This window comes from Hyperoodon ampullatus (assembly GCF_949752795.1).
Source record: "Hyperoodon ampullatus genome assembly, chromosome: 13".
Taxonomy (NCBI): domain Eukaryota; kingdom Metazoa; phylum Chordata; class Mammalia; order Artiodactyla; family Ziphiidae; genus Hyperoodon; species Hyperoodon ampullatus.
The window spans coordinates 8,907,564-8,931,621 of record NC_136926.1 but is presented as its reverse complement, the minus strand read 5'-3'; the positions used below and the strand labels follow the sequence as shown (position 1 = coordinate 8,931,621).

The 24,058-nt window shown below is 37.0% G+C and overlaps 1 protein-coding gene across 1 annotated transcript in view; it reads right to left on the bottom strand.

Moving 5' to 3' along the window:
* Positions 1–24,058, bottom strand: part of IFT81 (intraflagellar transport 81) — a gene marked incomplete at both ends in the record, with an annotated part of 83,702 nt that overhangs the window by 40,964 nt on the left and 18,680 nt on the right. Inside the window, one exon of the mRNA XM_079717522.1 lies at positions 15,787–15,933. Coding sequence (XP_079573648.1) covers positions 15,787–15,933 — 147 coding nt within the window. The remainder of the gene's footprint in view (positions 1–15,786; positions 15,934–24,058) is intronic.

Genomic DNA, 24,058 nt, shown 5'->3' with positions numbered 1-24,058 from the left:
CAAAAACTCTACAAATAATAAATGCTGGAGAGGGTGTGGAGAAAAGGGAACCCTCCTACACTGTTGGTGGGAATGTAAATTGGTGCAGCCACTATGGAGAACAGTATGGAGGTTCCATAAAAAACTAAAAATAGAGTTACCATATGATCCAGCAATCCCACTCCTGGATATATATCCAGAGGGAACTCTGATTCAAAAAGACACATGGGGCTTCCCTGGTGGCGCAGTGGTTGAGGGTCCGCCTGCCAGTGCAGGGGACACAGGTTCAAGCTCTGGTCCAGGAGGATCCCGCATGCCACAGGGCAGCTAGGCCCGTGTGCCACAACTACTGAGCCTGTGCGCTAGAGCCCGCAAGCCACAACTGCTGAGCCCACGCGCCTAGAGCCCGTGCTCCACAACAGGAGAGGCCACCGCAGTGAGAGGCCCGTGCACCGCAACAAAGAGTAGCTCCCCCGCTTGCTGCAGCTAGAGGGGGCCCACACACAGCAACGAAGACCCAATGCAGCCAAAAATAAATAAATAAAAAATTTTAAAAAGACACATGCACCCCAATGTTCATAGCACCAGTATTTACAATAGCCAAGACATGGATGCAACCTAAGCATCCATCAATAGATTAATGGATAAAGAAGATGTGGTATATATACATGATGGAATATTACTCAGCCATAGAATGAAATACTATGAATACCAAAGAATGAAATACTACCATTTACAGCAACATGGATGGACCTAGAGATTATCATACTAAGTGAAGTAAGTCAGACAGAGAAAGACAAATATCATATGATATCACTTACATGTGGAATCTAAAATATAATACAAATGAACTCATTTACAAAATAGAAACAGACTCGTAGACACAGAAAACAAACTTATGGTTACTGAAGGGGGAGGGGGCACGGTAAATTAGGACTATGAAATTAACAGGTACACACCACTATATATAAAATAGATAACATGGATTTACTGCATAGCACAGGGAAATGTATTTAATATCTTGTAATAACCTATAATGGAAAAGAATCTGAAGAATATATATATAACTGAATCACTTTGCTGTACAACTGAAACTAACACTGAGACTAACAACTATACTTCAATTAAAAAAAAGAATAGAATATTCAATTATTGGACCCCTTACTTCATAACACATAAAAATCAATTCCAACTGTATTACAGACTTATATGTGAAAGACAGAACTAAAAATCTAGAATATAGGAAAATATTACTATGATTATTGAGATAGTAAAGGATTTATTAAATAAAACACACAAAAAAGCACAAACTGGGCTTCCCTGGTGGCACAGCGGTTGAGAATCAGCCTGCCTATGCAGGGGACATGAGTTCGAGCCCTGGTCTGGGAAGATCCCACATGCCATGGAGCAACTAGGCCAGTGAGCCACAACTACTGAGCCTGCGCGTCTGGAGCCTGTGCTCCGCAACAAGAGAGGCCGCGCCAGTGAGAGGTCCGCGCACCGTGATGAAGAGTGGCCCCCACTCGCTGCAACTGGAGAAAGCCCTCGCACAGAAACGAAGACCGAACACACCCAAAAATGAATAAACTTATAAAAAAAAAAAGCACAAACTGAAAATAGATGTCGATAAACTTGACTTTGCTAAAATTGAGAACTTTTGTTCATCAAAATATATATTAAGATATTAAGAATTAAGAATATTAAGAATATTAAGTCACAAGTTGGGAGAATATATTTACAACACATTAATCCAATAAAGAATTTGTATCCAAAAATACATGAATTAAACCTACAAATCAATGAGAGAAAGGCAAATAATCCAATAGAAAAATGGATAAAATACTTGAATAGTCACTTCATAGAAAAGAAAATCCAAAATGGCCAATAAGCACACTAAAAGACGTTTGACCTCATCTGTAATCAAATTAGTAATGCAAATTAAAACCACAATAAGATACCATTGTAGGGCTTCCCTGGTGGCACAGTGGTTGAGAGTCCGCCTGCCGATGCAGGGGACACGGGTTAGTGTCCCAGTCTGGGAAGATCCCACATGCCACGGAGCGGCTAGGCCTGTGAGCCATGGCCGTTGAGCCTGCGCGTCCGGAGCCTGTGCTCCACAACGGGAGAGACCACAACAGTGAGAGGCCCGCGTACCGCAAAAAAAAAAAAAAAAAAAGATACCATTGTAATACCCACCCAGTTAGCAAAAATAAAAAGTCCTTCAATACTAAGTGTCGTTGAAGATGTGGAGGAAGCAGAACACCTATACACCACTGAGAGTGAGGGATACATAATTTAGAACAATAGATTGGAAGACAACTCGGCATACCTACTAAAGTTGACCTGTGTTCATCCCATGCCCCATCAACTCCACTCCCACGAACAGCAGGGTTTCTCACACTTAGCTATGGTGATGGACCAGTTTTTAAAAATTTCTAACCATTTGTGGACTGGATACTTTTATAAAATAACAAAAATGTTTATACAATATCAAATTACTATAAATGTTTCTAAATGCTTCCTCTTAATTTATGTGGTTGTGGATTAGTAACTTAACAGTCGGTAGACTAGAACTGGTCTTCAGACCACACTCTGAGAAGCACTGTTCCAGAGCAGATCATCCTGAATGGGGTACGCTCCAGTATACTCATGTGGCACAAATATTATGGGTGTGCCAAGATGTGCAAGATATTATAAAGAACTCCAAAGCCAGTCATCCTCAGCTATAAGCAGCCTTATCCTTTTACCTCAGTATGCTAAACAATAACCATTTTCTTTAAGTGTCATATTGTGAAAAAAGGTAAGAAACGGAACACTACCCTGGAAAAACCCTTGCTCATAGTCACTGGGAGACATACATAAGAATATCGATACCGTTTTACTATTTTTTTCATAAATTTATTTATTTATTTATTTTTGGCTGCGTTGGGTCTTCGTTGCTGTGCACGGGGTTTCTCTAGTTGCAGCAAGCGGGGGCTACTCTTTGTTGTGGTGCGCAGGCTTCTCATTGCAGTGGCTTCTCTTGTTGCGAAGCACGGGCTCTAGGCGCGCGGGCTTCAGTGGTTGTGGTGCGTGGGCTTAGTTGCTCCACGGCATGTGGGGTCTTCCAGGACCAGGGCTCGAGCCCATGTCCCCTGCATTGGCAGGCGGATTCTTAACCACTGCGCCACCAGGGAAGCCCCCCATTTTACTTTTTAAACTACATATTTGTATTAATCTAAACAATTATGATTAAAAGAACAATCCACCCCAAAAAAGCCCATCACCAACAAAAACCTAACAGCTGATAGATTTTATTTTGAATAGACTCAGGGTATTAAAAATTAAATTTACCCATAATTCTGTGTAATAATAACTTACCTGAGCAAAAATTCACAAATTTATAAATTAATCATTAAAGGTCCTAGGAGCAGTACAATGGGGTCACAGAAGCAGTTCAGAGAGTTGTTGAGACCAACTGGTTTTGGAGTCAGAGAAATATGATTTCAAATCCTGACCCCACCACTTAAAGTGACCTTGGGGAGGTTTTTAAATAAGATCTATAAAATGTACTAAAGTTCTATAAAAATTGAATAATGGATAATGATTAATAATGTCTGTCATTTTGTTTGAACACAGTTAAAAAGTACCTAGAAAATGAGACAATTTACTGTTCCTTCTAAATACTAAGAAACAAGGAAATGTCAAGTAATTAGAACAAACAGAAGAGTAAAGGTCTAGGTGTGACACAATGCTCTTTAGAACTAAAACAGAACAATCACTACTGCAAGAAACTACAAATCTACATACTCTGAGTACAACTATGTAAAATGTTTGTATATGTGTCTATGAACCAAGATTGGGAGAGAATGAAGAAATAAAAATAGCTGTTGTGTTGCACAGGTAGGGTTATGAGTGAATACTTTGAGATTTATTTCTTAAATATTTAAGTTAAAAAATATTTTAAAGGAACTCTGGCATAGGAGATAAGCAATAAATCCTTGGAATATTAAGGAAAAAGCTTTCAATAGTGCACTATAGCAGGCCAGTCAAGCAAATTTGTCATGAAAGTGAACTATAAAGATTGCCATTGTGCAGGAAGGCCCATTATAGCAGTTATTACTAATCATTTGGTCCAATACACATTTGTAATCTAAATTTGTCATTTATGAAAGAGCAGCCATCATTTTAGATGCTGAGATCAGTAAGATTAATGTTTTAATAGTGCTAGCTTCTGACTTCAGAACCAATTTTACAGACTCAGCTCCTCTGTGATCAAAATGGTATTTGACAGATCTTCTTTCTCCTTTACCCATTTAATATGTTTTAGAACCTTTAATAGTAATGATCTAGGCAAGCTTTTTAAAAGGACAAGGCAGCTTATTTCCCTAAGTATGTAACCATTTACAAATGCTTTTCAAGCTTAATCTGGAACTCAAAAGTATTACTGGATTCCAAACATCATTCTGGATATTTATGTGGAAACAAGAATCTCTGCTCCTGTTGCAAATTTCCAACTCAATATCTGGTGTGAAACTATTTTCACAGTAATTAGCTGTGAAGACTTTATATAATAAGTACTTTATATTGTCCAGAACCACAAAGAACCATTTTTTTTAAAGTACTATTCCCCTTTACAGGGAAGAAACCTATAGAGAAATTAATACAACTTATCAAAGTTCAGAAAGTTAGAAAAACTGGAATAGAATGAATACTTCTGTCCTCAAATCCTGTTAGTCCACTATTCATGCTATTTTCCACTTATTAACTGAATCACATCTTTGTCAGGTATTTCATCAAATGATTTTTAAGCACAGAAAACTACAGAAATAGGCCCAAGAGAGTTAGGTATGAAATGGATAACACCAACTGTTCAAGAGTAAAACGAATATGCCCAAATGGCCATATTTTTTTTTTGCCCATTTGTCAGTGTTTCTATTTTGACTGAATTCAGACTTGCAGAAAACCTGAAAAGGCCATCTTTTAAGTCATGCTTCATGTCATAAATCATTTGGACTCCCTGAAGTCTCGTCTCAGAGTTGCTATTTGTTTAAAGGCAAGAAAAAATGTTTTAAAGCAACTTTTGGGGCTTTCCTGGTGGCGCAGTGGTTGAGAGTCTGCCTGCCGATGCAGGGGACATGGGTTCGTGCCCCAGTCCGGGAAGATCCCACATGCCGCGGAGCGGCTCGGCCCGTGAGCCATGGCCGCTGGGCCTGCGCGTCCGGAGCCTGTGCTCCGCAACGGGAGAGGCTACAACAGTGAGAGGCCTGCGTACCGCAAAAAAAAAAAAAAAAAAAGAAAAAAAAGAAACACAAAGCAACTTTTGTTTTCTGCTAAAATGTTAGTCTTTTCAAATCACCCATCATAACAAGTGCAATATATATAGACATACAAATACTACTCAAACCTTTTTCCAACCTGTTAGTATTATGTTTCCAACTTTAAATTAGAAAATCTCACCAAGCCAAGCATAAACAATGCAATTACCCACATATGGTAGTGGATAGTTAACTGCTGATTCTCTTGAGAGAGTGTATAATAAGCAATATGATATATGCTAGTAGAAATCTGTCTTAATAGAAACTTGTGGTACAGGAACATCCATCTGGGAAACACAGGTAATCATACCATCCAAGGTCTCCCTGCTTCTGTTATAAATCAAATCACCACCACACAGCTGTTACTATATCTCTAACGGGGTTTTCAAATGCTGTCCAAGCAGTTAACTCTCAAAAAAAATTTCTATGAAAAGTTTTCACGTTTTGGGTTAACATTGTGGGATTACCTAAACTGCATATATAATACCCTACTTCTATTACAGTGAATTGAGCCAAATTTATTTGATTCTGTTTTGTTCCATCTCCTGGGAAATTTTAGGGGCCTTAGGTCCTGCTATGAACTCTAAAGAGTGTAATGTGATTTGAAAGGTTCTAAAAATATCACAGGTTTGCCTGGGCTCACTTAGAAGGGTGGATGATTCAATTACAAGTGTCAAAATTTGATTCCTAATTTTTCAGGATCTGACAGCTGCAGCTAATCTTGCCAGGATCCCCTTATCTTCATTGTGCTTCTCTTTGAAGTATTTAAAGAAGATTTCATAATCTTTGCAATTTAGCTCTAGGATTTCTGTCAGTAGCTGTAGAATGAATTGGTTGGCTCTTTCTTAAGCTGCTTATTCATATTATTTGATCAAGCACATTTTAAAAGTAGCCATTAACTGCAAAACAGCTGAGCTTCTTGTAAGGTTTGGGAAGAAAACATAACGAACTCTAAACCCGTACACCATAAACCAGGAGTGACCTTTCAATGCATGAAATGACAATGGAACCTTAACCAAAGGTTCAATTGTTGCTATAAAAAATTTCAGACTCAGAAGGCATGCATTCATTTCAATCACAGCTCTGAGAAGGGTACTAGCACTACATCATTGGGGCTAATTTTTTGTTAATTAATTTTTAATTAATGCAGAGATTCAGAGGTACCAAGGTGATGAAGACGGTAAAGACCGGTAGCTATGCAGCACTACTACAAGAAGTAGAGCCTCTATTCTTTGTTCTTCCGTAAGCGAGACAAAGTCATCAGGCTCAGACTGTTGCCTACGAATGGGTAAAAATCATATTTACCATGTGCTGTGTTTTGTCACACAGAGGGTTTTCTTCCCTTTTCCCCCCAGATTTATTGAGATATAATTAACATACAATAAACTGCATATATTTAAAGTACAAATTGTTGCTGTTGTTCCATGCTATGATAGCTTCATATTTTGGGACAGAATTTTAATATTAAGTGACCTTAGTTTTCCATAATTTGAAGTGTTATAAAAATGTTTACATAGAAATATCTTGCTTTATGCAGGATTCAGTGTGAGAGGAGATAGAAAAACAGTGTTATAGCATAGTATAATAGTGAATGTTCATAATTATGACTGAGTTGTCAAAGGTTGCTGTGATCAGTATGATTTTAAGATAACAGAAAGAGGTGAAGTAGCATGTCTCCCAGGAATCATACCATGTTAGTATTTTCCCAGCTCACACCCCATAACCCTGAAATGTATTCCCATACCACTCCGTTAATGTGTGTTCTAACATACAGCTCACTTAAGATCACTTGTTAAATTTCTGACTCCCCTAAGAAACCATTAAGCTCTGTGATGGAAGGGCCATATCTCTTTCTCACCACCATTTACTTAATAGTTGGCATGTAAAAGACACTTGGTAAATGTGTAGAAAACCTGAATAGAACTGTATAATCTAATCTAGATGCATAATTTTTCATTAGAAAATTGATAATATTTAAAATGTCTTGGTACTTCAATTGATAAGAAAAATTATTTATATGTAAGTCTTCCTCCTAACCATAATTGTTTATTTTATTGTATAAAGTTATTTTTAAATACCTAACCAGAAACATAAATTTGCCATTTAATACAGTAGCCCCCAGTTATCACAGCATGGAACAACAGAAACAACTTGTACTTTAAATATATGCAGTTTATTGTATGTTAATTATATCTCAATAAGGCTGTTTGGAAAAAACAGGGAAGAAAACCCTCTGTGTGACAAAACACAGCATATACAAAGCTAAGAGACAAATGACAGACTAGAAGAAAACAATTACCCAGATTAATCCAGAATATAGGTAAAAATATGAGAAACAGATAAGGAAAAACATTCAATTAGCACAAAAATGTGAGCGTACTTTGTGCCACTGAACTGTACAGTTAAATATGGTTAAAATAGTATGTTTTATATTATGTGACTTGTACCACAAAAAAAAATTTTTTTAAAGAAAATACATTCAATCCATTAGAAAAAAATGAAGAAAGACAATAAAAGGGCAAATGACAGAAGAAATATAAGTGACCAAACACGTATGTGGACAGATGTTCAATCTTAATCAAGAAAAATGAAAATTAAAATGAAATACTGTCAGAATGACAAAAAATTAAAGGACTGAGGATCAAGTGCTGTTTTAAATAACAGAGGAAACAGATCCTCTTGAACGCCCTTGGATGGAATAAAGAAATTGTACATACATTCTACAGAACACAATGTAGCAATTAAAAATTTTAAAGTACATGATAATAATTATTATTATAACTGTAGGTAGTATTTATGAAGTGCTTCCTATAAGCCAGCCACTGTTGTATACTGCTTAGTTGTATTAACTCATTTAGCCCTCACAACCACCATATGAGGTGAGTACTGTTACTATCTCCACTTTATAGACAAGGAAACTGAGGCACAGAGCAGTTAGGTAACTGCTGTAATTAACTGTTAGGTTGAACAGCTAATAGGTGGCAGAGCTGAGATCTGCACATAGGTGTTCTGGCTTCAGAGCTGATCCTCTTAACCTCTAGAGAACAGCCTCTTCATTTACTGACATGGAAAAATCTCTAAGATGTGCTATTAAAAGCAAGTTGCACAATACACACAGTACAATACCTTTCATATTTTTTAAAACTCACAAAACGGTATTATCTATATCTGTATCTATCTCCAGAGAAAGGACTGAAAGGGTTTACAAAACTGGTGGCAGCGGTTTCTCTTTGGAAAAGGGTCTAAGGGACTGGGAATGGGGATAGGAGGTAATCAACAGGGACTTTTGTTTTATGTGTATTGTTTGCTTTTCAGACCATGAAAATGTATTCAGATATTACTTGTATAATCTGATTTTTAAAATATTATTCTATTTTTTTATTATTATTATTTTTTATACCCTGGAATAAATCCTACTTGATCATGGTGTGTGATTCTTTTAATGTACTGTTGAATTCAGTTTGATTTGGGGATGGAAAAAGGTATTCCATGCAAATGGCAACAAGAAGAAAGCTGAGATAGTAATATTAATATCAGACACAATAGATTTTAAAACAAAGACTACAGCAAGAGATGAAGAAGGACATTACATAATAGTAAAGGGATCAATCCAACAAGGAGATATAACAATCATAGATGCATTCAAGATAGGAGCACCTAAATACACAAAGCTAATATTAACAAACATAAAGGGAGAAACTGACAGTAACACGGTAACTGTAGGGGACTTTAATACCCACCTACATCAATAGACAGATCATGTAGACAGAAAATCAATAAGGAAACACTGGCCTTAATGACACATTAGACCAGATGAATTTAATAGATCCAGAAAGAACATTCCATCCAAAAACAAGAATAATACTAATCCACCTGTATCAGGGGTCCCCAAGACCATCCCCAGGTTCAATGATTTGCTAGGAGAACTCACAGGACTCAGCATAAAGTCATATTCTTGGCTATGCTTTATTACAGTGAAAAGGTACAAAGCAAAACCAGCAAAAGGAAAAGGCACATGGGGTGAAGTCAGGAGGAAACCAGGGGCAAGCTTCCAAGAGTCTTCTCCCTTAATTCCTCCAACAACAAGTTGTAACAATACGTGTGAAAGGCTGCCAACCAGGGAAGCTCATTAGAGACTCAGCACCCAGGGTTTTTACTAGGGGCTGGTCACGTAGGCATACTCTGCCTAGCCCATACCAAAATTCCAGACTCCAAGAAGGAAAGCAGGTGTTCAACATAAACCACACTCTGTACATACAATTTAGGCACGTGAGCCATTCTTATCAAGGAATGGTGGGAATTCTAAAATCCAAGTTCCCAGATGCCAGCCAAGGGCCAATCCTGCAAGCAAGTTTTTCTAAGAATAGCAGTTTCAGGCTTGCTATGTTAACTCTTTTCTGCACACCATCCTTTCCATAATCCTTGTGATATTAAAATGCAGTTCTATTATGTCTTTCTTTAGTTTTTTGTTCTCAGCTAATTCATAATTAATTCTTTCTGTGAATGTTTCCAGACTTTTCATTTGTTTTAGTCACCTTCATCTAGACTCTGGCTTGACTATGTCTTTCTTAAAACATGAAGCCAAAAATGTAAAATAATATTCCAGGCATAATTTCATGTAAATGGGATATTATATTTTTATTAAGAGTATAATTTAAAAAAATGTTTTTTTGGCCAAGCCACGCAGCTTATTGGATTTTAGTTCCCCGACCAGGGATTGAACCCTGGGCCCCAGCAGTGAGAGCGTCGAGTCCTAACCACTGGAGTGCCATGGAATTCCCAACATTTTGTTTTTTATTGCTTTTGCGGTACGCGGGCCTCTCACTGTTGTGGCCTCTCCCGTTGCGGAGCACAGGCTCTGGACGCGCAGGCCCAGCGGCCATGTTTCACGGGCCCAGCCGCTCCGCAGCATGTGGGATCTTCCCAGACCGGGGCACGAACCCGTGTCCCCCACATCGGCAGGCGGACTCCCAACCACTGCGCCACCAGGGAAGCCCCAACATTTTGTTTTTTAAAGCTGAGTTGTTATTGGATGATTTTTGAGCAGCAGATAAAACTCAGATTCTATGACATTATTATTTATATCCCATTAATGACATTTTGTTTGCTTAAGCACAATGTTTTTAACTACCAAGATGATTCTGAATCACAATTCTATCATCTCACATTGACTATTCCTTCTAGCTTCCTGTCATGTCATGTGAAAATTATTAAGGGTTCTGGAGCCAGACTACTGCAATTCACATCATGGTACCACTAATTACTAGCAATGTGACCTTGGATAAGTTAGCATAAGTCCTCTGTGTGCCGTAGTTTCCTTACTTGTAAGAACTAGTAATAATAATCATATCTATCTCATATACCTCAATGGAATAAATGAGATGATGTATATAATAAACCTAGTATGGTATCTGGCACATTGTAATTACATAATAAACATTACTTATTATTATTAATCTAAGTTATTGATAAGAATAATAAATAGGTCAGGATCAAAGTTCCATAGCATTTTTGGGGTGATTTCTCTCAGAGATGAAGGCAGTCAAAATTCTTTGAGAATACCAATTCCATGAGACTTATACTTTATTATGTATTTAAATCCAATATAGAAAACTTCATGATATAGAGAGTTAGATATTATTATAAATTTTCATTTATGTCAGAAACTGTAGTCTCTAAACTTAACCTTTTTATCACCTACCAAACACTTGTTTGAAGAGAAAGAAATCAAGATAGACTAGACTGGCAAGAAAATCTCCATCACTAAGAAGATAATTTCAACTGTTTGAGAAATTCCTACCTATGTCAGAAGTCTGGCAGAGTAAGATTTTGCTGTGCTTATTCCTGTATATTGCCTACAAGGCAATACAATGAAAATACAGTGTTAAAGTGATAACCAAAGTATAAGGAAAGCAAGAAGTATTTTTAGACTCTTCATCTTTTTAATAAGAAAAATCAAGGGAACACAAATGAAAACATCTAGTAAGAACAAATGCCCGTAGCACTTGTCATCTGCCATCAGAAGAGTTAAAATTCTTAGACAAAATGTAACATCTGGAATATTGACTTTAATGGCAGTAGGAAGCATCAAAATGTACTTCAAAATGCACACCTCTAAAGAGAAAGTGTCAAAGGAATATAAATTACTATATGTATAGTATTTGTTACATTTATCCTTACACAGTCACATTCCTAAATTTTTCCAAGAAAAGATTATTAATCAAACATCTACATATGGATAATCAAGGAATGAAGTTTCTAGCAAGTTTCTAGGAAGCTTCTGTTTCCAGTTAATGACTGTCTACAATGTGGTCCTATTTAGAGTCAAATATGAATCTTAAAATTAACTTATTCTAATAGCGTCTTGAAGAATAGCTCAGCATTCACTTAGGAGCACAGCTGCTGAGGTATTCAGATTTGGATTCAAATCCTTGCTCTGCAACTCACTGTGTGACTTTAGGCAAGTTACTTAAATTTCTCTAAGCCTATTTCCTCAATAATAAAATGGAGATAATATTTACCTCATAGGCTTTTTGAGAGTATGAATTAGCATATGTTGTGTTTTATTGTAGTTAAATGTACTTATGTAAAACTTACCATTTTAACTATTTTTAAGTGTACAGTTCTGTGGCATTAAATGCATTCACAGCACCAGCAACTTGTGCAACCAGCACCAAGGATATGTTTTTGGTTTTATTTTATTTTATTTATTTATTTATTTATTTATTTGTGGTATGCGGGACTTGCACTGTTGTGGCTTCTCCTGTTGCGGAGCACAGGCTCCGGACGCGCAGGCTCCGGACGCGCAGGCTCAGCGGCCATGGCTCATGGGCCTAGCCGCTCCGCGGCATGTGGGATCTTCCCGGACCGGAGCACGAACCCGCGTCCCCTGCATCGGCAGGCGGACTCTCAACCACTGCGCCACCAGGGAAGCCCTGTTTTTATTTTTATTTTTTGGGTAAGAAGCAGATTTACTTAGAAACACACTTCAGAGTGTGGGTCATCTCAGAAGGTGAGAAAGGCCAAGGATATGGGTTTTTTAAAAAATAAATTTATTTATTTTATTTATTTATTTTTGGCTGTGTTGGGTCTTTGTTGCTGTGTGCGGGCTTTCTCTAGTTGTGGTGAGCGGGGGCTACTCTTCGTTGCGGTGTGCGGGCTTCTCATTGCAGTGGCTTCTCTTGTTGCGGGGACAGGCTCTAGGCGCGTAGGTTTCAGTGGTTGTGGCACGTGGGCTCAGTAGTTGTGGCTAAAGGGCTCTAGAGCGCAGGCTCAGTAGTTGTGGCACATGGGCTTAGGTGCTCCACAGCATGTGGGATCTTCCTGGACCAGGGCTCGAACCCGTGTGCCCTGCATTGGCAGGCAGATTCTTAACCACTGCGCCACCAGGGAAGCCCCAAGGATATGTTTTTAAAGTGCTCAAGATTGAGCACACAGGTACTGCTTGGTGAACGGCAGCTAAAATGACTCAGTGCTATCTCATCACATCTTGAATCTGTGCAAATTATTTTATCTCTATTTCATACTTATTTCTACTGAATTGCTCCCAATCTGGAAAATACTAATATCAATTTTTAAGCTGTAAACTGTATTACTTACTTTCAAATTCTTCATCCAGGTACATAAATACATAAAAATATTAAGAGCTAATACTTATTGAGCACTTAGTATGTGCCTGGTGCTATTCTAAGCACTTTACAGGTATTAACTCATTTAATCTGCACAATAATAATTCTAGGCGGTATATACTAATAACTGTCACATTTCACAGGTGAATACAAAAAGGTTAAGGAACCTGGCCAAAGTCACCCAGCTAACAGGCTGACAAAGACAGGATCTGCACTCAAACCAAGTTCTAGAGACCACGCTCTTAGCTATTCCACTATCCTGCTTCTCCCACATGCAGTAACATGGGGCCCACAGGAATGATTATTTTCGGATGCCAGATGTTATATGTTGACTTAACCTCTGAATTTCTCAGAAGCTTGGACATCCATTATTTCATGTGTCCTTCCTAACAACAATGAAGAGCAACTTCTCCCATTTTACGGATGCAGAAGTCATTTGCTTAAGGTCAACAGGAACATGTGAGAGAGACCTGGATCCTGCTCGGCCACTTATTAGTTGTGTAAATCTATACTTTTGCTGAGTTTCAACTAATTGTAAAATGGAAATAACAATAATATCTCTTATAAGAAGAAGAGAAATATATGTTTGCCAATCATCTAGCACAGAGCCTTGTATAAAAATTGCTCAATAAAGGTTACCCCTCCCTTTCCTCATTCTCCTATCTGTGACTCCGGGCATAATATTCTTTTCAAACACCGTGCTACTATTTCTTGATACCCTCTCACCAACTGCATTAACAGATTGGTGGTAAAGAACATGATTTTTGGGGAATTACCCTGTGATACCAAATGAAACCTCAGTGAAGTCCAGCTATATTATATAATTTTAAGTATAACAAACTTTCTCCCTTTTGTCCATATGGTCTACCACTTTATCAGAGTAGAAAACAAAACTGGTCTACCAAGATTTGCTCTTTATAAAATTGTGCTTAATGTTCCCCAATACCTTCTGTTCTTTTAGGTGACTGCCAAATGATTTACTTGACTTGTTCTAGTTTCTGACCAAACACTGTTTAAAAATTAAGTTGACCTCATCATATCCAAAGTTATCTTTTTCCCCTTTAAAAAATGTGCCTTTTTCTGTCATCAGATACTTTTCCTATTCACCATAATTTGTCAAAGATAAAAGCTAATAGCTTGGCACTAGGTTCTTTTCCCATATTTGCAGAGAGGGAATATCTAATACTGAATTATAAGCACTATTCATGCCAAATATGGCCATAGCAATTGGTATTTCTGGTCAAATGGGCAGCATTTTCCTAAGAAAAAATTAAAATGCTAGGAGATAGCGTGTTCTCTTATAAAGTGAAACTGATGCATAATTAATATTTTTTTCCTGGATAGCAAGGATATCACAAAGCACACTCTGTTGGCTTCCAAGTATCATTTAAAATACTCCCATGTCTTAAGGCAATCTGGAAGTGGATGTTAAAAGCCAAAGGAATTTTTTTTTTATACTGCAGGTTCTTATTTGTTATCTATTTTATACATATTCGTGTATATATGTCAATCCCAATCTCCCAATTCATCCCACCACCATCACCCACCACGCCCTCCCCCGCCACTTTCCCTCCTTGGTGTCCATACGTTTGTTCTCTACATCTGTGTCTCAATTTCTGCCCCGCAAACCGGTTCATCTGTACCATTTTTCTAGGTTCCACATATATGCGTTAATATACAATATTTGTTTTTCTCCTTCTGACTTACTTCACTCTGTATGACAGTCTCTAGATCCGTCCAGGTCTCTACAAATGACCCAATTTCGTTCCTTTCTATGAAAGCCAAAGGAATTTTTCAATCAAGTGTTGACTTCTGAATTCTACTACCTTCCCAATAAGCTAGAAGGCATACTGGGAGGCTACAATCAGAAGCACCAGAGAAAAGTGGTGTTGTGGAAACAATTCATTTGTGTTTGGCATAGTTAAGGTTCATTGCCAACTTGTAACGGTATGAATTCAATAACTTTTCAAAGCCAAAAATGAAGTTTGGGCCTGAGCAGCTTTTCAAAGTAGCTTTTGCTGAGGGCTAGCACCTAGTATAAAATAAAAAAGCTGTTTGAGGTGGTAAAGTGAGGCAATGTTTAGGAATTAAAATATGACCTATCACTTGATTTGCTAAAAAAAAAAAAAAAAAAAGCACTGAGCTAAAGGCAAGATATTTTGCTTCAGTCATTCACTCTTTCTTGAGCTAACAAAGAGCTCAAGAGCTCCTTCACTCTTTCTTGAGCTAAGAAAGAGTGAAAGAGCTCCTTTATGAAAAGGAGATGGGGATTATATTTTTGGTGCTTAAGTTTAACTGTCTATAAATGACAATATTACTTGTCCTACTAATCTCATGAGTCTGACAGAAGGATAAGTGAAATAAGAGCTGTTAAAGCATTGTTCAAAATGTAAAGTAGATAGCAATGTAAGACATAATTATATTTTTAAAATTTGTGAGCATTTACAACGAAGTCATTTTAATGGTGCCAGTCCCACTGGCCAACTACACATTACTGACAAAGTAACTTAGTGATGCTTTCTCAGCCCTTTATGGAATTATATTTATCAAAAAATATGAATATTTGTCTTATCTGTCAGTTTCTACTCATTTGGTTTCACCTTTATAACTTAATACTTATAATAAATAAATCCAATATAAATCCACCTAATTAAAAAGTGAAAATTTGGAACATTATCTCATAAAAATCACTAAAATCTCCATCATTATATATCAAGAATATCTCAATATTACTGCAAAGAGTTTTCCGTTTTAAATAAATAGGCTTCATAAAATAAATTAACTTCCCATTATTGACAGTCAAAATAAAAAGTAAAAAAACATTAATGGTTTCAAACAAAAACAATACTCATATCCTTGTCCCATTAGACACCTCAACTTACTTCATCTCCCTTCAAAACTTCGGTGCCATCAAATTCACGGGTCTGATTTGTCTTCACTGACACTTCTCTCTCTAGGTTGGCTAACTTCTCCTTTGCCTCCTGAAGTTCCTCAGCTTTGGCTTCTTTTTTACGAGAAATGATGGATGCCTAATTGAGCATTAAATATGAATGTAAAATAAGATATACAATCAACTATTATCTTGTGAAATTAAGTGTTTTTTAGATTTTACTGAGCTAAATTTTCAATATCAGGTTGACTTCTCCTGACAATACCCTTTGCCCTACTACCTACTATCACCAGTTATATACTTAGTATGAGTATGCATTGTATATATATATATATATATATATATACACATATATATATAAAAAATACATTTACATACATTTTTGGCTGCACTGTGCGGCTTGCAGGATCTTAGTGTCCTGAACAGGGATTGAACCTGGGCACCCGTGGTGAAAGCACCGAGTCCTACCACTGGACCACCAGGGAATTCCCTGCAACGTATATTAAATAGCAACCTAAAAACATTATGGAAGACAAAAGCCCTGAAAATATAGGACATATCAACAGAGAAACAGAAATGCAATAGTAATAAAAATATTAAAATCTTGTTAAGTAACACTCAAATGCTAATGAAAATACCTTCTAGGTAAGTACAGAAGCTAACACTAGGCCTACTGTTTTTCTGCATCGTCAGTTTCCTTTCATTGGAAGAAAACAAGAATGCTTTATTCTCAAAACTACAACACAGGTCTTCTTATCTAAATTCAATATCCAGGGCTTCCCTGGTGGTGCAGTGGTTGAGAGTCCGCCTGCCAATGCAGAGGACACGGGTTCATGCCCCGGTCCGGGAAGATCCCACATGCCACGGAGCGGCTGGGCCTGTGAGCCATGGCCGCTGAGCCTGCGCGTCCAGAGCCTGTGCTCCGCAACGGGAGAGGCCACAACAGTGAGAGGCCCGCATACCACAAAAAAATAAAAATAAAAAATAAAATAAATAAATTCAATATCCATACTTTTAAAATAAAATGTTAAAACATTTATTATATTTGGGGCAATCTAATAAATAAAATGCAGGTTCAAATTCAAACATCTGACTCACCAGAATTATGCAAACGTTTACACAATCCAGATGGCTGCTCTTAGCCATAATGGCAGCATTTTATATTAGTTAGCAACTCATAGGGGATTTCCTTAAATGAACCATGGCTGTACTGATTTAAGAAAAACATTAGGGGCTTCCCTGGTGGCGCAGTGGTTGAGAGTCCGCCTGCCGATGCAGGGGACACGGGTTCGTGCCCCGGTCCGGGAAGATCCCACATGCCGCGAAGCGGCTGGGCTCGTGAGCCGTGGCCGCTGAGCCTGCGCGTCTGGAGCCTGTGCTCCACAACGGGAGAGGCCACAACAGTGAGAGGCCCGCGTACCACAAAAAAAAAAAAAAAGAAAAACATTAGCTAAACTGTCTTCTCAAGTGAAATAGTACAAATATTTTCTTCAAACAAATTTGACAAGAGGGGGAAATCTTTAGTGCAAACCCTTTAAAAAACTCTATTGTCCTCCCTGTTTAAAAAAATGAAAAAAGACAGGTGATGAAGGAATGTTTCCCTCTATAGAATTGTTTCAGCCAAAAAAAAAGAGAAGTAATGATTAGAGTACCAGAACTGTATAGGAATTGATGGTCTGCTTCCTCAACATGATAAAATAAATAAATATAAACCTCAGCCCAAACCAGGATCTTATTTAATAGAGAAATATGAGTGTATATCCCGCCAAAGTCTGAAACAAGGTAAAAATGCCCAGCACCTCCACTACAATTTAATACTGTGCTGAAGGTATTTGCACACACCATTAGACAAGAGAAAGCAATTAGAAGCACAAGAATCTGAAAGGAAAAATTGGAATTTTCATAGTATATGATTATGTACCTAAAAAATCAAAAGAATCTACAGGAAATAAATCAATAGCTTTCATAGACAAATCAGTCAGAAAATATTTGGAAAGAAAAGCCCTCATTTATAAAAGTAAAAACAAAAATTAAATATGTAAGCATAAGTTTAACAAGAGAAGTTCCAAAATTTTATGAGTAAAACTATTAAACACTCTTGAAAGATACAAAAATAAACTTGAGGGCTTCCCTGGTGGCGCAGTGGTTGAGAGTCCGCCTGCCGATGCAGGGGACATGGGTTTGTGCCCCGGTCCGGGAAGATCCCACATGCCACGGAGCGGCTGGGCCCGTGAGCCATGGCCGCTGAGCCTGCGCGTCCGGAGCCTGTGCTCCGCAACGGGAGAGGCCATAACAGTGAGAGGCCTGCGTACTGCAAAAAAATAAAATAAAATAAAAATAAACTTGAACAAATGGAGAGACATACCATGTTCTTAGATAGGAAGACTCAATATTGTAAAGATGTAAGTTCTGAGGTAATTGATAAATACAAAGCAACCCTAATAATTTTAAAAGTATGATTTTTTTCTAGAGATAGACAAATTGATAATAAAGGTTATTTGGAAGAACATACAAATAAGAATTGTAAGGGATTTCCCTGGTGGCGCAGTGGTTAAGAATCCGCCTGCCAATGCAGGGGACACAGGTGCGAGCCCTGGTCCGGGAAGATCCCACATTCTGCAGAGCAACTAAGCCTGTGCACCACAACTACTGAGCCTGTGCTCTAGAGCCTGCAAGCCACAACTACTGAGCTCGCAAGCCACAACTACTGAGCTCACATGCCACAACTACTGAAGCCCACGCGCCTAGAGCCCGTGCTCCGCAACAAGAGAAGCCACCGCAATGAGAAGCCCGCACACCGCAACGAAGAGTAGCCCCCACTCACTGCAACCAGAGAAAGCTTGTGCACAGCAATGAAGACCCAATGCAGCCAAAAATAAATAAATTTATATAAAAAAAAAGAATTGTAAGGAAAACCCTAAAAAAGTAAAGCAACTGGGGATGAAGATGGCTACTTTTATTAGATATTAGAACTTGATGATAAAGTTTCTATAATTAAAACAGTTAATATGGGTACATAGGTCAACAGAACAACAGAAAATCTAGTAATAGATCCAATAGCATTTAAAAAATTTAAATAAAACAAAGGAGGACTCTCAAATCCATAGGGGAAAAACGGACTTTTTACCAACTGGTATTGGAACAACTGGATAATTGGACAGCCATATACAATAAATACCATACGCCAAAGAAAAATTCTAAACAGATCAAAGATTTAATTACAAAAATTAAATCACAGAATTCCAAAAAGGAAACTTGAGTAAATTTCTCTATAACTTTCAAGAGGGAAAAACATCCCTAAATATGACTTGAAACCTGAAATGATAAGTGAAAAAATTAATAAATTTGATTTCCTAAAAATGAAGAACTTTCCCATGGTAAAATAATACCATAAACAAAGTAAAAAGGCAAATACCAAACTGGGGAAAATGTTACACTTATAAGCTAGATAAAGAGTAAATATTCCTGATATATAAAGAGTTTCTAAAACTAGAAAAAAAAGGCCTACAACCCTATAGAAAAATAGGTATAGATAGGAAGGGACAATTCACAGAAAAAGAATTAAAATGACTGTTACTCATGTGAAAAGATGCTCAACCTTATTTATGGTAAGATAAAAAAAATAAAAACTATCATAAGATACCATTTCTCATCTACAAGGATGGCAAAAATCTTAAAGTTTGACAACATACTCTATCAGTGAGGCTGTAAGCAAACAGGTGCTCTCATACACTGCAGATAGGAATGTAAAATGCTAAAACCCCCATGAAGAGGAATTAGGCAATACTTAGCAAACTTACATCTACATTTATCCTTTAATGTAGCAATCTCACTTCTGAGACTATATCCCAAAGATACGCTGGCAAAAAATTGCAAAGACATAAACAAAAAGCTATTTATTTAAGTATGATTTGTAATAGCACAAAAGTGGCAACAACCCAAATGTCCATTAATGGGGATTGGTTGAATAAACTGTGGTATACCCACTCAATGCAGTATGTCTGTGAACAGGAATAAGCATATCCACTAGGACGGCTATAATAAAAAAGACAGATAATAACAAGTGTTGCTAAGAATGTGGAGAAATCAGAACCTTCATACACTGTTGGTGGGAATGTAAAATGGTACAGCTGTTTTGGAAAGCAGTCTGGCATTTCCTTAAAATGTAAAACACAGAATTATCATAGGAACCAACAACTGCACTCCTAGGAGTATACTCAAGAGAAATGAAAACTTATTTTGAAACAAAAACTTGTACAAGAATGCTCCTACCAGCATTATTCATAATAGCCAAAAAAAGTAGAGACAACCCAAATGCTCATCAACTGGTGAATAGAAAAACAAAACGTGATATATCCATACAATGGGATATTATTCAGTAACAAAAAGGAATAAAGTATGTACAGGTACATGCTACATCATGGATGAACTTTAAAAACTTTACACTAAGTAAAAGAAGCCAGTCACGAAGGACCACATATTGTATGATTCCATTTATATGAAATGTCCATGATAGGCAAATTTATAGAGATAGTTTGGTCTTTGGTAGGATTTGGGGGAAATGAGAAGTGACTGCTAATGGCTTTGGGGTTTCTTTTTGAAGTGATAAAAATGTTCTAAAATCGATTGTGTAATGATTGCACAACTCTGTGATGCTAAAAACCATTGAACTGTAAATTTTAAATGGGTGAATTGTACAGTATGTAAACTGTATCTCAATAAAATTATAAAGGAATAAAGATTATTTTACTATTCACATGCATGTATTAAGAAAAAAAGCATGGAGAATAAAAGTGTATAATATGCTCTTCTTTCTCTGAGGATGGAAATATATGAATATATGTATATGTAATATTATTTTTAATGGAATAACAAACTACAAAATTTAAAAATACCTATGGGAGAGGAAAGAATAGGGTGAATAGCACAGAGGTAGATGCTAGAAACTTCTTCAAATACTTCTTGTTTTGTAGGTTTGACTTGGAATCATGTAAATATTTTAAATAATTATAAAACAAATTAATCCCAAAAAATCAAAATGACCATATATATTTATCCAGTTTCCTTTGTGGCCTAACCATACAGAAGAATTATTCCCAGTAACTTTAAAACAGTAATTTGACTATATAACCCTAGGGGGATATATCCTAAAGACAAAACAAACTAAAAAACAATTTTTAGCAGTAATCATATTTTTGATGGTAGTATTGGTACTTTTATTTTGAAACTGTTGCATGTAATGCATGGATTTAAGCAAATGATGAACTATGTTGGCGCCAGTGGAATGAAGCAAATAATGAATGCAATTATGTTGGTGTTTCTGAGAACCAGAATTTTCAATTTGGGATAAGGAGGAAAATGGGAGATTGATGAGGTGAAGTAAAAACTCAGTAGTCCTTGAGGGCATTTGGTTCGTGGAACAGACAACCCTACACTTTCAAAACACAGATTCCAATGTCTAGTCATGGGTCAATTTAAAAGGTTGAAGAATATCTACCACTGGTCACACTACAAGAGGCCAGGGACCATCATATTAAAATGGGTGGGTCTTTTCCATCCAGAGCAAAAAAGGGGGAGATGGGGCTTACTGTGGGAAGTCATAAACCACAGAGAGATTAACCTAATCATCCTGGCTCTTTTCCACACTCCACCGTGCCAAGCAAACATCCTCTGAGCAGTCAGCATGACAGTGCTTGGAAAAGAGTCATAATAATTACTCAGTATTTTCTGAATAGATCTTTGATATGCCTTCTATATGTTTCTTTCATTCTAAAGTTATTCTCTGAGGAGCTGATGTCTTATTCCAATAATGACCCATGCTTCTCTGCTCTGATATGAGGCCATCTACTGAGTAGAAATGAATACTGTAGAATTTCCTCCTATTCAGAGAAGCCATATCAAAGGGACTGCTAGCCATCAATAACTGAGCAAGAATTGTTTTTCTATAAACAAATATTGGGCAGAATGGCCCTCTTTGACAGTAAAGTAGAGATAAAAAAGTAATTCGCATCACTTCATCTCCTCTATATTCCAGGGAATGGCAAGTTGGAGATTTACTTATCTAGAATTTTAATTCATTCTTCAGGACCAAGTTAATAAAAGACCAAGAAACTCCTGATTCAACTGGATATGGAGTATTTTGTAGACAGGGCTGCAGATTTTGGCTTTGTTATATTTCTGCTTTCTCAGTTAACATCTCAGAGCTGAAACACTCCACATTCCCCAGCAGTGTGGGGGCCAACTCAGGCTTACAATTCTGACTAAAAATCACCCTGTGCTTCTAGCTTATCCGAATTTTCTGCCCGTCACTAAGCATTACACTATCCAGGAGATACACTGGCAAGTTGTGCAACTGAGTAAAACCCACACTTTTCATTTAGATTCTTGCAACTGTATCATATGTAATATTATCACTTGTTCTACATTTTGGTCAAATAAATTTTTACATAAACTAAAAACAAACAAACAAGCAAACAAACCCAGTAGTCTTGAATCTGAACTGAAAGGATCAGTATGAACTCATGGTGTACTTTATGAGAGAGAAAGAGAAAAAATACCTCCTAGCTCTGTCCACTAAAAAGACCTAAAAACAATGGCCACCCCAGCAGCAATGAGAAGTACTAATACCCAGATTGTGGTCTGTAAATATCATTTCCTACTAAAACATATCAGGCTCATAGAAGAAAGTCTAATTCCAAGACTGGGGTAGGAAATGTAAAAGATGAGCCTAGAAACTATCTTAGTCATACCAGAAAGCAAGGATGTTATCAAAGACAAATAGTATTTTAAAAGGACTCAGAAGTTAACTTGAAAAGCCTCCTACCAGCCAAAAATGAGACAATTTGAGCATTGTTAAGGGAAATGTTTGCAACCTAAATTTCATTACATCTATGGTTCATAATAACATTAAAAAGATAAGAAACCAAAAAAATTAAAAACTAACCCTAGTTAATCATTTTTAATGTTAGACGCAACCAATTCATTTTGAAAACTGAAAAATAAAAATAAGAATCAAGCATGTACCCTGACTTTCCTATATGAACTATACTGCAGGACAACCAAATAGCTGATGAGAGGAGGTTTCTCTTTTCAGAAGTAGTCCAGCTCCAACACCGCTAATTATTAGAGAAATGCAAGTCAAAACTACAATGAGGTACCACCTCACACCAGTCAGAATGGCCATCATTAAGGCATCTACAAATAACAAATGCTGGAGAGGGTGTGGCGAAAAGGGAACCCTCCTACATGGTTGGTCAGAATCTAAATTGGTGCAGCCACTGTGGAAAACAGTATGGATGTTCCTCAAAAAACTGAAAATAGAGTTGCCATATGATCCAGCAACACTACTCCTGGGCATATATATGGACAAAAACATAATTCAAAAAGGCACATGCACCCCTATGTTCATAGCAGCACTATTCACAATAGCCAAGACATGGAAACAACCTAAATGTCCATTGACAGATGAGTGGATAAGATGTGGTACATATATACAATGGAATAATACTCAGCCATAAAAAAGAATGAAATAATGCCATTTGCAGCTACATGGATGGACCTAGAGATTATCATACTAAGTAAAGTAAGTCAGAAAGAGAGAGACAAAAACAAGGTCCTACTGTACAGCACAGGGAACTATATTCAATATTCTGTGATAAGCCATAATGGAAAAGAATATAAAAGAAGAATGTATATATGTATAACTGATTCACTTTGCTGTACAAAAGAAATTAACACAACATTGTAAATCAACTGTATGTCAATAAAAAAAGTAGTCCTGCTAATAAAGGAAGAAGGAATCATAGTATCAATATTTTATTATCCCTAATGAAATAAACGGGCAGGCACTGATAATCAATGGCACAAAAAAATCACAAAAAAAGAGACAATCAGACATTATTCCCTCCAAATGAAAGTATAAAATACCACTTAGAGAATATTCTTGACCTAAAAAAAAAAAATCAAAACAGAACTTGTTCAAGCTTCTAGATCTAATATGTAGGAAATACAGGAGACAGAGGAACATTTTAAAAGGACACCATCAGGCTGCAATCAGTAAAACACCAACTATGGGTAATGCTATAGGATAAATAAACAAGTTTCAATTAAAAAAACTGCAAGAAAATTATTAAATGAATGGATAAATAAGTAGGGAAGAGAGCCTATAGATTAAAAGAGACAAATATATCAACCAAATGCAGTGTATAAATCCTGTATGGATCCTAATTAAAACAAAGCCACTGGGGGAAAAAAAAAACAGGAAA